This window comes from Capricornis sumatraensis, chromosome 11, assembly GCF_032405125.1.
Source record: "Capricornis sumatraensis isolate serow.1 chromosome 11, serow.2, whole genome shotgun sequence".
In the NCBI taxonomy this organism is placed as follows: domain Eukaryota; kingdom Metazoa; phylum Chordata; class Mammalia; order Artiodactyla; family Bovidae; genus Capricornis; species Capricornis sumatraensis.
Window position 1 is genome coordinate 88,467,724 of NC_091079.1, and position 17,970 is coordinate 88,485,693.

At 39.2% G+C, this 17,970-nt stretch overlaps 1 protein-coding gene across 1 annotated transcript in view; it reads right to left on the reverse strand.

Moving 5' to 3' along the window:
- ESRP1 (epithelial splicing regulatory protein 1) overlaps window positions 1-17,970 on the reverse strand; it is a 58,146-nt gene that overhangs the window by 18,256 nt on the left and 21,920 nt on the right. Inside the window, exons 10-13 of the mRNA XM_068983593.1 lie at window positions 16,777-17,078; window positions 13,262-13,480; window positions 10,650-10,836; window positions 7,394-7,562 (exon numbers count right to left, since the gene is read on the reverse strand). Coding sequence (XP_068839694.1) covers window positions 7,394-7,562; window positions 10,650-10,836; window positions 13,262-13,480; window positions 16,777-17,078 — 877 coding nt within the window. The remainder of the gene's footprint in view (window positions 1-7,393; window positions 7,563-10,649; window positions 10,837-13,261; window positions 13,481-16,776; window positions 17,079-17,970) is intronic.

Sequence of the window (17,970 nt, forward strand, 5' to 3'; positions counted from 1 at the left end):
ATTCAAGTTTCCTCCTGCCCAAAGCCCATGATTGTTATCCCAATATTAATTTAACTGCCAGACTATCAAACATTTCCTATATTTTTATCAAGTCTTAATTTATATCACATTAAAAAAAAATACTCTGTATCCTAATACATCACTACAAATTCTTTTTCAGAACAGGGGAAAATATATGAAAACACTGAAGCCCAAGGTGTCTAACAACCAAGAAAACTAAATATATACTCTTTCAAAAACAGTTCTCATAATAATTACAAATTACCTGGGTGGCTCAGATGGTAAAGCATCTGCCTGCAATATGGGAGACCCAGGTTCAATCCCTGGGTTGGGAAGATCTCCTGGGGAAGGAAAGGGCAACCCACTCCAGTATTCCTGCCTGGAGAATCCCAGGGACGGAGGAGCCTGGTAGGCTACAGTCCATGGGGTTGCAAAGAGTTGGACACGACTGAGTGACTTCCCTTCACTTCAAACATTGGCAACACGGATAGCATTCCAAAGTAGAAGCAGTTATAGCATGACACAACAATGAAATGACTTGTCATATTTCTCTAGAGGACAGAGATCAAAAGCATTATCTACCTTATTAGAGAAAGAGGTTAAGGGAAAAGAAAATTAGAGGAGAGAATATACTCTCCTCTGAATGAGTCACAATACATCAAAAACACATTAATACAGAAAACATCCTAAGAAGTCTTACAAAAAGAAATCTGGTTTCTACTTCCTTGCAAAATTACTGCACCGAGTCTTTGTTTAACAGTTATTAATACCCCTAGTGACATAAAGACCCTATATTTAGAAAGTGACTGGAGAAACAATGTTTTAATCCTAGCAAGTGTAAAGGCTGGAATCAATTTTCATTTGGAAATTTCTGAACTAACTTGTTCATCTGAAGTGAACAGTCTCAAGAAGGCTGACTTTGTAACATTCTTTTGAGCTTAATACTCATGTAGATGGACTGGGCAGTACACGCGGATCCTCCATTTCTGTTAGCTCTTTTTAAAGGCTACAAGTCTCTCTTTCCAAGTGCATCTCCCTCCTGGAGAAAGTTGAAGTAACCAACAAATATAAAAACACTTTGGAAGGAATAAAGAAATATTTCTAGAATCTTTCACTAAAATAGTAAGCAAATTTAGGCACTGTCAAAATTGTTTGGTAGCTAAACTTAAATTTACTCCAATTATGTTAAAGATTACAAAAATTTAACCCCCCTACTACATTTATCATAATATGTTCCAAATACATAGTAAAGTTACAGACTGCTTACTCAAAACAAGAATTGTCCCCACAAAGCTTTTCACATTTGAAAACTATATCCAACACCAGAAATTATTTTTAAAGTAATCTTTTTGCTTGATTTAAAGCACAAAATGGTAACTGATCTTACATATTTTGAGAACCACAACAGTTTAAAAAGTAGTATTTTGATAAAAGTTGTAGATGAAGAAGCAAGCAAAACACACTGTGATCCATGCTACGTTACAACAATTTCCAGAGAGGCACATTTTATTGGGGTTTTGTTTTTTAAATGCACTTTTGTCTTATTTTTGAATAGGAACTGAGGACAACATTGAAAGGTACAAGCAAAAGGCAAGCAGGAAGACTCCATCACATTCTTTCCTCCCAAATCACACCCTGTCTGGAAGCAATCCCATTCTAGTTTTGTGGTTATTATGGTTTATTTTGAATTTAAATAATAAAATAAAAAGCATTACTCCATTATTAAATAAATTCATAGACAAGTGTCAGTTTTTCCTTTAAACCTACTTCAGTGCAATAAATATATACCAAGGAAATGCTTACATAGGGCAGTGGAGGCAAAGAGGCTTATTCTGTTTATCAAGATAGGCATATGTGTTCTAGTTAAGTTTATCTGCTTTAACTAAAGTTATCAATACTTCAGGGCTTCCCAGGTGGCAGAGTAATAAAGAATCTGCCTGCCAATGCAGGAGACCCAGGAGAGATGGGTTCGATCCCTGGGTCAGGAAGATCCCCTGGAGTAGGAAATCCAACCCACTCCAGGATTCTTGCCTGGAGAATCTCATGGACAGAGGAGCCTGACGGGCTGTAGTCCACGGGGTTGAGAAGAATTGAGTGCAACAGCAGCATTAACGCTTAAGAATAAGGCGCTTAGAGATACACTGGGCACATAAATAGCAACACATGAAAGAAATGATGTCTAGGTTTCTGTGCTTTAAAATGTCCTCAATATGATGACACCAGATTGGCAAAATACTGAGTAATAGATATATTCCCAAATGACTTGTTTGAAAATTTCTGTAATAGGTTTTTAAAAAGCTATGCTTGAAAATAACATTTTTAAGAAAAAGAATGGGGGGGGGGCGGGAAACTCTATATATTGAAGTCAATTAAGTGCTTTGAGTAATTAAAGCTTTTTCCTTGAAGTTAAGAATTTTAAGTATATTTTAAATTCCCTGAGTTACTCATTACATAAGGTCTTTAGTAAACAACTACTTCTTCCATGAAACTACACTGAATTCTCAGGCACTGATAGTATAGTCTATGGTCCACAGCAGTTCTTGCTTATGTCATTTAGAAATGACATTCAAATTGACATTCAAATTGGGAAAGAAAAAAAAAGTTGTTTCCACCAACAGAAATTATCTGGTGCGTCTTCATTATTGCATTGTCTCAAATTGCACTAATATCACATTTTACAACATTCTGGTGTCATTTTTGTCAAGGCTATGGTTTTTCCAGTGGTCATGTATGGATGTGAGAGTTGGACTGTGACGAAGGCTAAGCGCCGAAGAATTGATGCTTTTGAACTGTGGTGTTGGAAAAGACTCTTGAGAGTCCCTTGGACTGCAAGGAGATCCAACCAGTCCATTCTGAAGGAGATCAGCCTGGGATTTCTTTGGAAGGAACGATGCTAAAGCTGAAACTCCAGTACTTTGGGCCACCTCATGCGAAGAGTTGATTCACTGGAAAAGACTCTGATGCTGGGAGGGATTGGGGGCAGGAGGAGAAGGGGACGACCGAGGATGAGATGGCTGGATGGCATCACGGACTCGATAGACGTGAGTCTAAGTGAACTCCTGGCGTGCTGTGATTCATGGGGTCGCAGAGAGTCGGACACGACTGAGCGACTGAACTGAACTGAGTGTCATTTTATTGCATGCTTAGTTCCAGCTTGCATTTGTGACACTAAGTATTTGTTATAAAATAAAAAGAAAATTTTAAAACAAGAATTCTTTCTTTTTCTTGGTCCTATCAGAAAGCTTTCAGCAAGTAAATGTGGCTTCCCCAGGGGCTCAGCAGAGAAGAATCTTCCTGCCAAGCAGGAGACATGGCTCAGTCCCTGGGTCAGCAAGATGCCCTGGATAAGGAAACAGCAACCCATTCCAGTGTTCTTTCCTGAGAAATCCCATGGACAGAGGAGCCTGGTGGGCTACAGTCCATGGGGTCACAAAGAGTTGGACACGACTTAGTGACTAAATGAGTTCAAGTGTATATGGAATGCCTCTGTACTGTTTGTTATATAGCGTGTGAACCTATATTTATCTCAATAAAACAAAGGCAACTGGAACAAGAAAGCCAAGTGCAAATGTAGGCATCTCTCAGAGGGTTGGAATTCTTTCGGTTCAAGTACAAAGAATTTCAAAAGAGAATAAAAAAACGACGTGACAAACCAAGCACTGCAGAATGTTTCACTATTTCTAAATATATGTATTTAATGCTTGGATAGAAAGCATTTCACATAACGAGTTATCCCAAGAAATAAAAGGATCCCCCATGCAACCCCCACCCTTTCTTGTGGGCATGCAAATAAAGCATCCGTCATTAAAAATGTCAAGCACCCCCTTGCCCTCTACTTTGGTTCAAGGTGAATATGTTATTAGTTATGTGTCCTACAAAAGGCAAGGCAATGGATATACACAAGACATTTATGTTAATCCACCTTTCTTTAAATTATGACATTTAGCTGAAGATCTAGCACGTTTCTTACCTGTGCTTATAGCTCTGATGCAAAAGAGAATATTCTTTTCTAAGAAAAATGAGAGGTCAGAACAAAAGGTAGGACTTTATGTAATAGGAGAGAAAAGGTATAATGGGAGAGAAGTTTTGAGTGATAAGCAGGGTGGGCATCAACACTTCTTTTGTATCCTAGGCTAATCTCTGGCATACGGGTACCTGAAACCTTCTTTCAAGTGGAGAAAGAAAAAACCAATGTTCTTAAGCAGCAAACAGAACCACTTGTTTTAATTTCACTAGCTCTTCAAGATGCTGTTGTCACAGCCACACATTTAGACTGCTAGAAACTCATCTAGTAATAAACAAAAAGCAATTAACTGGTTCATTGCTTTTTTCCTTACATGTTCCTTAAGTAATCCAAATCCTTATGGTGAGAGATGCCATCAGTATATTCTCAGAGCAATACCCACTGGAAGATATACCAAGTAGGAGGAAATAAAATAAGAACAGATGCCCTCTAGCAGAAGGAGCCCTTTGAAGTCACTGACTTTGCACAGGGATGAATTCTGTCAGCTACCCTATGGCAGAGAGTTCATATTTTATTAATCCTAACATTCCAAATGTGTTACACACAGAGGTACTGAATAACAGATAAATTAATTAAAAACAGGTAAAAATCAGTATCATTTTCTGAGGGGCCTGCTTTTAAAAGTTTGCAAAATATGTTAGCATCTTTAAAGTAATGAACATATGGCATTAATTTGAAGTCAGACATACAGCTTTCATTTAAAAAGGGGAGGGACAACATCCTATGATAAACCATAATGGAAAAGAACAAGAAAAAGAAAATGTGTATAATTAATCACTTTGTTGTATAAGCAGAGATAAACAACACTGTAAATCAACTATACTTCAATAAAGTATTTTTTTAAAGTGGAGGGAATTTAAATTTATTTCTAATTAGAAAAGAGAAACTCCAGAGCTTCCGATTTAATATCCTGTTTTAGCCTGAAGTATGCTATCTCCCATTTTCCTACACATCAGTAAATAAGCCAAAATATACTTTTAACATTTACATTACAGAGTCATGTGAGGTTAGAAATTAGTGGTGTTCTCCCAAAACTATGAAATATTTGATGGCTTTTGGAATATTATTTTTTAGATTATATCAGACTTTAGGTCTGGTTAACAGAACATTCCAATGTTTGAACACTTTGTTCGTGTGTATAATTTCCTAGAATGAGGGAAATGAAAATTCAAATAATGAAACATACTAGGAGTTATTTGGAAATATTAATTTAAATACAACACACAAGCATGATTTAAAAATCCCACTTTTGTGGAATTGTTCCATAGAAGTATTTAACAATCAGTATGAGGTTTAATAGAGAAAGATAGTTAGATGTCTATAAACATACAGGAATTTAAAAATTATGACATGTTTTCATTCTTAGAAAGTTACACGAATGGGAAGTAACTTGTTAGTTATCATGGGAAGTTATAAGAGTGAGGTAAATTTGCAGATATTCCTTAGGCAAGAAGTCAGTGACATACTGGCAAGTTGAAAAGACAAACCAAGCATATGTTATGTCACATTATTTACAAGCACACAGATGTGTATGTTCTCAAGTTGATAACTGAGGTTACTTTTGGACTTAGAGTTATGTAAAATCTGAATCTACTTTTACTCCCTACTTCTATCCTCTTAGACTTAATAAGGAGGACACTACAAACTTTAAAACTACTGGTAGAAAAAAATTACAGGAACTATTAAGCCATAAATCAGTTTATCTTGCCTTTGGGGCTTCAGTTCCAGACTTAAGCTCCCAACTCACTATGATGGGAAACTATTTCTAAAAGATTCCTTCTTTTAACAGTGTCTAGAGAGCAAGGCAATGATGGAACTGGATGCTCTCCAAGGGTATTACAGGCACAAGAAAGTGCCCCTGACACCAGGGGCACAGAGCATCCCACTCCTGGCATTCTGATGGCGCAAGAAAGGCCAAGATCTTTCTTATAACCAGAGCCGCTACCAGCAAGTGACTGTCACAGGCTCCAGAGAAGCTGACAGATTGGGACTGGAGTGGGTGCCTGACACAGTACTCAACCCAGAATAATTACTCATGCTTCTGGACTTTTTCAAATTTTCAAAAGATGGTCAGCTGATGATTATCATGCTTTCTCACTGTTCTTCCCCAATAAAGGAAATTTTCAATATTTTCCATTTAAAAACAAGAATGAAAGTTTTTTAAATTCCTAAAAAAATAAATTTATTGGCTGCAAGCTTCACTGCCACCAAGATCTCAGTGTTCTTGCTCCCTGTGAGGAAGCTGTAGATGGAGAGGGCACGGAAATACAGTGGGATCGGGAATTCCCTGGTGGCCCAGTTGTTAGGATGCCACACCCCACTGCAGGAGACTCAGGTTTGATCCCCAGTCGAGAAACTAAGATCCCGAAAGCCATGCCGCAAGGCCAACGAAACTCCCCAGCCAAACAAACAAACAAACAAACAACAAAAATAAAAAGCCACGGTGCGGCATAACTCTAGAGATCAGACAGTTAAGTTCCAGGTCAAAACCTCACAGGTACCTTGGTGGATGTATTCAACACATCTATTTTAAATAGGTTGAGAAGGCAAAAACAAGGCCCTTGTGTACCTTAAAAAAGAATTTTGAGCAATATTGCTTGTGCCAAAGTAAAATTTTTATTTTAATAAAGTGAACTGGTTAGTAACTAAACAAAGATTTAAAATTTTTTTTGAAAAGAAGATTGAGAATGAGAAGTTATTATATATCCAAGTTAGAATCACAGGCAATCAGACCTGGGAGGGACTCAGGGACTCCAGAAACATGGCTGATCCCATCACTGTTTAAGAACCAGAAAGGTTAAGTGGACTGCTGCGGGTAGAAGAGATGAGACTGATGAATTTCTCTCCATTATATCCTGTTGCCTCCAAGAAATTGAGAACAACTAAAAACAATCAGATTTAAAATATGTTGAGTCTAAGAAAGTACTGAAAAATCTCATTCTGGACTTGTTAGTAAAGACTTAGAGGGGAATGAATACAAGCCCTATAAAATTTAGAACACTTTTTATCTACTTTGGGCTGACATGAATCCTTAAAAATTAACTGCCTTCACCACAGATTTTCTTGTTTTGTAATTCATTCACATGATACTGTCACTCTATAATGATTACTGGGCTAACTCACGAACAACCCTAAAACAGAAGGAAAAAGGGAAAGTTGTATACACAAGTAATTGAAAAGACTATGTATCAATAAGAGATGGATAAAAAAAATAAACATTCTGGTTGTCTTGAAACAACCTTCTTGGACAGAGATATATATGACCAGAAACTGCAGCCTGCCATGCTAACCTTCCACGTGGCGGGTGACATTCTTTTGTGGACTCAGGTAGCGGCTATCAAAGGAGTCCTTTGTTCCTGTGAGCCTTACCTGGGGTAGTACGCTGTGTAGTTCATGAAGAGCTGGGTGCCCGCGGGGTAGTACGCCGTGGAGGGCTGCAGCGCTCGTGGGTTCAGGAGCACTGAGGGCTGGTAAATGGCAGCTTCAGTAGGAATAACTGCTGCGGGAGCTGGAAATGTGTAGGAGGGAGGGGACAGGCCTAAACAAACAGAGAGAGAGACCTTGAGATATATTAGTGATATTGACACATGCAAGCACTGAGGCCATGAGGTCGCCCTTCTATACACACATTTGAAAGAAAGAGACCAGTTCTGCATACCGTCCCAGGCAACTGCCTTTTGATTACATAGATAATACCTAGGAGCAATCTCAAATCTCACAGACTCCATCTACCTAAAGAATGGTTCTTAGTTTGAAATTTGGGAAAAAAAAAAAAAGGTTCTAAGTGGACTTTCAAGTCTTCTCAAAATTTCGTGACACAATTTTTTCTTTTCTTTTTTTAACCCTGCTCCTAAGTGCAAGAAACCACAACTCACTCTTTGAGGAAAGAAACATGGGACAGACTGACATCTTGTGAAACTTCAAACTAAAAGCTTTCTTTTTTTTCCCTTTTGAGAGCTATACTGCCAGTCCATCTTTTTATCGACTCTACAACACAGCACAGTTAGGGTAAAATACTATTCGCCAGGACCATGTGCTATGCCGAAGCATAGACCGTGACAGAGCAGAGTAACTGAAAAGTAGATTATCTCTGTATTGTGCACGCTTCAAGGCAACCCAGAAGATGGGTGTTCAAAATGAATGGACATCTTCAGACCAGTGCAAAAAAAAGGAAAAAAGTCAGATTCCTTGAGAAAGAATCCTGAAGAAATAATATGTGTAAGTCTTCCTGAGAGTCAGCTGATGAAAAATGGATTCAGATTACATTAGAAAGGACGGGATTTTTTGTCTTCTGGCTATGCAAAGTCTTTGAAGACGGCAACTCACTTAAGTCAGACCACTTGCTGGTCCCTAGCTTTAATGTGTGGGATGAGCACAACTCTTCAGGACATCTGCACCCAACAAGAGAGATAATTGAGTGGTAGCCTGAATGTGGGGTCCCTGTCTTCAATTTTCAAACCTAGGATCACCTAATATATTTTGCAAACAGCTGAGGCCCAATGGATAACTTTTCACATGAAAACCTCTACTGTCTGTGGGTCTTCTTAGAGGTTTCTGTGTGTCTTTGGAGATGAGTAAGTTAGCTGAATAAGGGTACACAAACCCAAGACCCGAGAGTGCCCTGGTTGCCTAATGGTTAGTGTTCTGGGCTTTCACTGCTGTGGCCTAGGTCAGTCCCTGGTTGGGGAACTGAGATCCTGCAAGCCAAGCAGTGCAGCCAAAAACAAACAAAACCAAAAAACCCCAACCCCTCCAAACAAACCAGAAACCCAAGACTAACATATTGATCTCATATTCAATTTTGGGGTGCCTCCTTCATATCCATCAAAAACTGTTACATGTTAGATACCTAGTGTGTAGACAATTTTAGAATTATGATCCCTGGCCTGAAAAAGTCCAGAAAAAGGGCAAACACAACTGAGGCACCTAAGTCATAAAGAGAGGGTCACCCAAAGTGAGTTGGCAGAAAAAAACAAGTGCAGCAGAACAAGCATCCCTGGAGAGAGAAATGGCAACCCACCCCAGGATTCTTGCCTGGAGAATCTCCACGGACACAGGAGCCCAGCAGGCTACAGTCCAAGGCGTGGCAAGAGTCGGACACGACTAAACGACTAAACTACCAGAACAAGCACGATAGCGTGCACAAACTGGTTCTAATTTTTTTAAATTAGCAAACTCTTCCATTAAAATGACAAATGAATTTTAATTAAAATCTTCAGAAGGAAATAAATATATGGAAGTAAGTTTTTATGTAAAAATGCATTTAAATTTTGAAAAATTAGTATTTTAGGGTTTGTGAAGGGGGAAAGAGAAATACAAGTCTTATGAAGCCTGTAATGACCCTTTTTTTCACTAGGAAGAGAGAAGTAAAAATGTATCACAGTAAAAGAATTGGGGTTATACATGATGGAGAAATTCCCTTATCTTACAATGCTTGATAGATTATCAATAAAGGAAATTGTAAAAGTTACTGATATTATCAGTGGTTTATGGACAGGAAACACACAACAGATTGTATTAAGATATCCACTTCAGCCCAATAAGAATGTTTTAAACTTTATAGTCATTAGTGATCAATTCTTAGATATTCACCAACAGCAAGCAGCAGATAAATGGAATATTAGCGTTTAGGAATTCCAAGGGCAATAAAGGATTAAGCCCTACCAAATGTTCTATGAATAACAGTTTATCAAATAGGTTTATTGGTACGGATTCCTCTTTACTAGAAAGTGATGTCTTAACACTCCACATTTTACTGGAATCAAGCACACCATCCAGTTCACTTTCTTAGTTATCTTTAGACTATACTTTGAGTGCTACATTCTTTAAACATACCCAACATACTTCCTAAGAAAAAGTCTTATTCAAAACTGAAAACTTTCTCAGGAATTCAAGTTTTGAACATCAGATCTCCAGATGCTCCTTAGTTATGAACCAGAACTTGGTCTCCATGCTAAAGGGCTTATTCCTCTCAAACAGGATTCCAGATGGCTTGCACCCAGGTGCCAATGAGCAACAGCACGGCTTGATTTAAGCACTGATCCTGTGATCCAATGGTAACTTTGGCTAATTTATTTACGCATTTTAGTCTTTACTAAACTGCTCATTCCAGATATCCTGGACAGCAAGAGATGCTCTTCAGGTTATCCTTCCCCCAAAATACTTAATGCTCAAAAAATTAAAAATGCAAAATGGGCATCAAATTACCCTTTGCTTGGAAGAAAAAAAAAACAACCCATAATATGTTGCAGGAAAAAAACAAAAAGGATCTGTTATATTTAACCTTTAAATGCGTATTAAAATATCTACATAGCCAGGTTGCCTCCCAGAGTCAGTGCTTATCTTGAGCACACTAAGCTTCAGAAATCAAGTGCTTATCATTGGAAAAGCAAGAATATAATTTGAAAGGAGGTATATGTAGCATCTCTAATTATGGGTGTCCACAACCAAGGTCTTAAATGATTACCAGATACTACAGATTTCAGATGGGAAAGCCTTATGTAACCACCTCACCTGCCTTAGAAAGAACCAGGGGCACAGAAAGTTATGAAAGCAGCTTAAGCACCTACCAGCATATAGCGTAGAATAGCGCCAAGACCCAAGAAAAACTTACATGGTAACTTACATGGCGGTGGGGATAAGCCATTTCGATTTAAAGTGCCCCCCATTAACACAAAGTTCATCTCCTCAGCTGAACACTGAAAGACTTCAACATATCTGTCCTTCATGGTTTTTTTATGACACTTCTGTGCAGCCATAAATGCTCTGTCCGCAGACTTCATCTGGATAAAGGCATCTCCTGACGGGCGGCCCTGAGCGCGTAAGGAAGAATAAAAACAAAAGGAGACTGTCTCCTTCAACAAGGAAGTGGTTGCTTACAAAACATGCACAGTGACAATCACCCATGGTACAGACATTTTAGCCACAACATCTGGGTGACAGTAAGATCTATTGAAACCTGACTTATGTTTCATCACCTAATCAACAGAATTGCCCACAAAACCTTGAAGAAATAAGTTTTGAGAGCTCATAGCTGAAAGTGATCCCTTTTGGGTTTTTATCAACTAGAATTAGATTTATGGGTTTTTGAAAGGGTCTCCCTGTGATTGCGGTTTCAAACTACAGGATTGTACACTGGGTTTTTCCCTTTCTGAAAAATCTGATTAAATCTCACTCAACTGAGAAAAGCTAGTAACAGAACCAGTATTAGAGCTTTACCCATCTCCTACATGAAAATGAACAAACCAGTGTTCTCTATGGGCTCTCCAGTCTGTCCCTCACTGATGAGTAACATGCCTTTTCCTCCTTCCTGAAGCCTGCCTAGCTTGGGATGTGGCCTGTAGGCAGGGAAGGAGGAGAGGAGCTGGGACTGCAGAGCGCGGTGAAGGGTGGCTGGAGCCGGAGCACCAGCACTGAGAGGGAGCCCTTCTTGCACCTCTTTCTTTGCATCTCCATTTTAAACCTTGGGCAACAGGTATTATAGACATTTCCTCGGTTACTAACAGCTTGCTAAAAATCCTATTTAAAACAAAGCTGGTGGATCTCTGCTACACAGGACCAGAATGCCTTAGTCCTATTTAGCATAGACATTTTATGGGAGAGAAAGAAAGATACAACTGGCTTATAAGACTCCTTTTTTTTTATTTTATGGGTTTCTTTCAAGTCTCTAAGGGACTAGTTATGGCAAATGATTACCATGCAAGTTACCATCAGAGTTACCATACCAGGGAAATTAAGGACACCAGGGAAACCCAGTCCAAGATGGAAAACTAACATCTTTGAGGCAGCTAAGAGCTTGTCCGTCATCAAAGAAGCACTTCTCCCAGGTGCAATCACAGTAGGTCACAAGGGTCAATGAGAGGCAAATCTGGCCACAGTTGTTAATCAAAGAGTAATAATGGCCCCTAGATTACTAGAAATGGTGACTCAGAACCCAAACAATTCTCTGGTGATGCTGAATTGTGGGGAATTTGATTCAAAAGGACTCCCATCAGTGAAACATGCCGAGAGGAGTCCTAGTTGGATAAAAAGTTACATAGCTCAAAAGTGACCTAAGAGTGAGCACGTGTTAGTGTGGAGCATCAACCAGGGACTCAGTATCTTCTGGTTCCCTATACCCAGTGGCATGCACTTTCCAGTGAGACAGGATTATGGTTATGAATGTGACCCATCTTCACAAGAGAACAGAAAGTGGGAAACTAGCAGTTTAGAGAAAGTGGGCATTTCTAATACAAACCTATATTCAGACTGTAATGCACAGAAAACATCTTTTCAAAAATTAATACAACCTGGCTTTTTAATAAACAGTTCCAAAACTTTCATTAGAATTACATGCTATATGGGTATTTAGAGTTCTGTTCTGCTTACGATAACACAACATACTGGCAAATTGCCCAGCAACTATATATAATTAATTTTATTTAAAGAGCAAGAGATACCAAGCCGAGACCTATTTTTAATATGCTTAGAATATATATCGCATACTATAAGAATCTGTTAGATTTTTCAGAGGATTCTCAACAACTGTGGCGCTAATGGTGAAGACCCGCCTGCCAAAGCAGGAAACGTAAGAGACGCGGGTTTGAACCCTGGCTCAGGAAGATTCCCTGGAGGAGGGCATGGCAACTCGCTCCAGTATTCTTGCCTAGAGAATCCCATGGACATAGGAGCTTGATGGGCTGAAGTTGGGTGGGTCACAAAGAATTGGACACGACTGAAATGACTTAGCATGCACGCAAATACACGAATACATTTGAATGTCTCTTATGATCACATACTGTTCCAAGTGGTATAGATACAAATTCTTTCTGAGTTTGCACTCTACTACATGTGATTTGATAGCTACATGAAATAACCCATTTCTAAATCATCTATGGATACAAAATACTTGGGAGCACAGACATGTTTATTGCTTTTAAATGTTGTCTATGATTGCGTTCTCACTCCAGCAGAATTCGGTACTTGCAGTAGTAAAATGCTGATAACGTCTTTTTCTCTGACCTGATGCTATTGATGACTTGGTGGATGTATGTGATAATGGAATCAAAGCTGAATCTGAATTACTATACCAACTCCAGCATTCTTTCTGGAGCTCATCTTAAAAGATCTCTTGCATTTATAGTTAAATTTTTCCTGCAAAACATACTATACAAACAGATGAACAATTGTTACTTGTTTACTGAAGAGGGTCTTTAATAAGAAGCAGCAAATCAGCTTTCCAGTAAGTGATTTTCTTACCTGGTGGTTCAATACCATGTGGACCCCATGAGTTCGGATATCAGTGGAAAACTCCCCCAGGAAGTCGAGGATATCCTCAATTGTGGCCGCATAGGGAAGACCTCGAAGGCGTATACAGTCTCTAATGTTTGTAGGGGGAACAAACTGCTGAGGTAGGACTGGAATAATGGGAGGGGTTGGAAGTGGAATGAGAGGAGCCGAGGAGAATCGATTCAGCACCTGTGCTCGGAGCAAAACAGAAGTCAGTTAGAGCTTCGCTATTGCAATGCTGCCTGCAGGCCAGGGCTGGCGTCCCTAAGGAATGGCTAGAACTGCGTCCTCTCAGCTCCACCCCAACTCAGTCCGTATGGGTCTGCAGTTTAACAAGATCCCCGGGTGATCAACCAGCATAATAGTCTGAGAAGCATTCATAGAGAAAGTCGTTCACGCTTTTCAGCTTGGGAGATCGTGAGCCCACTTTTGTTAGAGGCATTCTGAAGTATATGCCACACACAACACAATGAACTGAGATGAAGGACTTTTTTTTTACCTCCCTCCCCATACCAACCCTCTGGGTCATCCCAGTGCACCAGTGCTGAGCACCCTGTATCATGGATCGAACCTGGACTGGCAATTCGTTTCACATAGGATAATATACCATTTCAATGCCATTCTCCCAAATCATCCCACCCTCACCCTCTCCCACAGACAAATGCATCAGTATCTGCTTTGAGAAAGTACTCTGCAAGTCTGCTGCTTTTCAGGACATATTGTTAAAATGTGGACTTATGGACAACCTATTAGATTTCATTTCATTAAATTGTGCTCTCAATATTATCGTGAATTTCACCTCCAAACCCAAGAATATAAAGAAAACGACCCAGTAAAGGAACCACAGGTCAAATAGTGACTCAATTACATTAAAATATGTCACATTTATAACGATATGTAAAGCAGAATGCCTGGATAACATAAACCTAAAAAAAAAATCCATTAGTGAAAATAAAAAATCAATTTCCATGTGAATTTGAGAGAGTGGCAAAAGAGAGGATCCTGTCTTTTAAATTCATGGAATTCAGCTCTCTTGAGAATGGATGAGAGGTCAGGAACATTTTGGAGTGGAGAAAGAATTGCTCCCAGGCAAAACTGGTGTTACAAAGTTGTTGTCTACTTTTGTTGTTGTTTAGAGTACGCCTATTAGCTAATAATACGAGGAGGTCCTTGTGCAAATGCCATGTGTGGAATCCCCAAGATTTCTGAACCATTTACCACTGTAGCCTTTATCATCTCATGTGGTGGTGGTCTATTCGCTAAGTCGTGTCTGACTCTTGGGACCCCATGGACTGTAGCCCACCAGGCTCCTCTGCCCATGGGATTCTCCAGGCAAGAATACTGGAGTGAGTTGCCGTTTCCTTCTCCAGGGGATCTTCCCTACCCAAGAATCAGACCCAGGTCTCCTGCATTGCAGGCAGATTCTTTACCGACTGAGCTAGGAGGGAAGCCCAACTAGTTACCAGCTCATAACTAAAAATAGAAGACAATCCATGAACTCCCCCCAAACTGCCCTAACTTCCTCACTCACAGCCTGTCCAACTGCTAGGTGAATAAGAGGTGACAATAATAAAAAGTAAACACAACACAGCCAAAGAGAAAGCAAGACTTTAAGAAAATATACAAACAATCCAGACACTGTACAAACATTAGGGGGAAGAACATGAATAGAAAACAAATGTGGTTATAAACAAACTTGGGACAGGAAATGGTCTAGCACCTACAGTACCTGCCAAATAGAAGGTGAGTAAAAAGATTCTGAGTTAAGTGATTATTAGTAACAAAGACAGCGGAAAGTCTAAGACTACTTCAGTACGTATTAAAATAAATTATTAGAGATGGGAGGCAGGAAAGAGAAAACTGCCCCCTACACTCAAAACCACCTATGGCAGAGTCATAGAGACAGCATACTCTACATCCAAGTCAATAAACAAACAGCTGGAGAAGGCAACGGCAACCCACTCCAGTACTCTTGCCTGGAAAATCCCATGGACGGAGGAGCCTGGTAGGCTGCAGTCCACGGGGTTGCTGAGGGTCGAACACAACTGAGTGACTTCACTTAGACTTTTCACTTTCATGCATTGGAGAAGGAAATGGCAACCCCTTCCAGTGTTTTTTGCCTGGAGAATCCCAGGGACGGGGGAGCCTGGTGGGCTGCCGTCTATGGGGTCACACAGAGTCGCACACGACTGAAGTGACTTATCAGCAGTAGCAGCAGCTGCCGCCAAGGCTCTGGGGTAATACATTCTAGGGCATGATTTCCATGAAACAGTTCTTTTGAAATAAAGATCTAAAATAAAAATTTCAGCCCCCGCCCTCTAGTTTGGGCAGGATGTTTTAAGCCTTGAGCAGGCTCAGCATATTTTAGAGATTCAGAATTTATGATACTCACTTTCAACAAGTACAATTGATTATACTACAAGTATGCTCATAGTTTAAGATTCAAGAGCACCAGTACAATAGAACACAGAATAAATGTAGCATTTCGCTTACATTTATTTCAGCATAAAATCAGTCTGATATTCTAGCAGAGGATGGTTCTATTTAACTTTGGAGAACTATTTTAAATCATTACAATGGGCTTTGCAGAAGCTAGACAAAATCATATTAGGAACTCACTGAAGTAACAGTAGAGTCAGTGTCTGAACTGCTTGCAAAAAAGACCAAAGAAAATCACTGAAATGACTATATCCTACTATCGAATCAAGTAGAATAAGTTGAAGAGCCATGTGAAAACAGTCAACATGATCTCAGGTGCAAAGCTAACTGACCCCTGAAGTGAAATGATCAGCTTGTAAGTCAAGAACAGCTGAAAGGCTTGAGACCCTAGAGATGGTTTTATGCTTAGATCTTGGCATGTTTTCGGGAATTGACTGCTCTGTCCGTGTCTCAAAAAGAGTGCTCAATTCTGAAAGGGATGACCAGCAGCAGGACAAAAGGACACTTTGCACTCTCCCAGCAGTATGAAACTGATCAAGCCTTTTGGGAAATAAATTTGGCAAGACATTAAAACCTTATTTCCCTATATCCAGTTCTAAAGAAATCAACCAGAAACTGACCATTTTATTACCATGTTTACCTAGCAATTTCTAATGATAGGAAATAAAACAAAACAAAACTCGGCAAATAGACTTTCTAAATGAATTATATGCTGCTGTTAGACACAGAATTAAAGATTGAATTTTTTTTTTGTATATTAATAGTGGCTCTCATTTAGTTACAGAATAAGATTTTTTTATGTGCTTATACTTTCTGTAATTTCCAAGTTTTATTTTAGCACACCGAATAATGTGGGATCTGAAATAATGAATAGAAACTATATTCAATCTTATAATACCTTATAATGGAAAAAATCTGAAAAAGAATATATATATATAAAAAACTGAATTGCTTTGCTATATACCTAAAACATTGGAAACGAACTATATTTCAGTTAAAAAATAAATTAAGCAAAAAGAGGATAGAAATAAGGCAAAGCCACCAACCTGCTGAACTTCAGCTGCTGTGCTCCTGAAGAGTTCGATATATCTTTTACCCAACAAGTCTTTATGCTTCCTCAGTGCGTTCTGTGCGTATTCCTCGCAAGCAAAGAGGACAAAAGCATCCCCTGTGGGCCTACCATCTGGGTAGGTAACAAAGAGGATGCCTTCCTTCCCCCCGGTGATGGGGCAATGCTGTCCAAAGAAGGCCACCACTTCATCAGCCGTGGCCGTGAACGGGAGCCCCCGCATGCGGACAATGACTTGGTTTTCCTTGGAGAGAAACTGGGCCACCTCATTGGATGTACCTGGGCAGACAAACAGCAGGAAGCACAGGGAGAAACGGTTAAGACATCAACTTCACCAAAGTTAAAATGGTGACATCTTTGGCAATGTCCTGAATTTATAATTAAGACCTGCACTACCCAAAGAATTCATAGTAACATTCCAGGAATCAGAACTCACTTCCAATTAACTTGAAACTTTCCCCTCTACCATTTTCATAAAATACCTCTCTTAATTTAAGAAAGTAGCCATACAGTTAAATCATGGACCAACAATCATATTCTTGAAGAAGTAACTAGTCATGGTAGTTAAGGGCACAGGCCCTGAAGCTAGAATGCCTGGGTGCAACTGTGGCTTTATCATTTTCCAGGCTGTGACCTCAGTCAAGTTTAATCTCTGTACCTCAGTGTGCTCATCTGTAAAATGGGAGTAAAATTACCTACCTCATAAATTATGAGACTAAGTGATTACATACAAAGCACTTAGTGATTTTTGTTACTGTTTTCCTAATTACTTCTTATTAGGAAAGGTCCAAACATACTCAAGTAGAGAGGATAATGAACACATTTGGCAGCTAGTTTCAACATTTATCAATACTCTGCTGAACATGAAGCATTTTGTAAGATGCTGCCTTGTAGCAAATACTCAAATAAACATTCAGTCAACTTTGCCACCTGCGATGTACAATGTTATCTACCATGGAACCTCAGGACCATAGCATTTCCAAATATACTTTATCCCCAATGAATATCAAACATTGGAAACCCTATTAACTTGAAGTTTTTAATTTGGAAGCCTTGGTTTATTTCAAGAAATAAGTGCAAGAAATATATCAGCAAATTTTATTAACAGAATGTTGTTACTACAAGTTTTACAGTTGTAAAAATTTTTATCAAGGATAAATAACAAAATGAT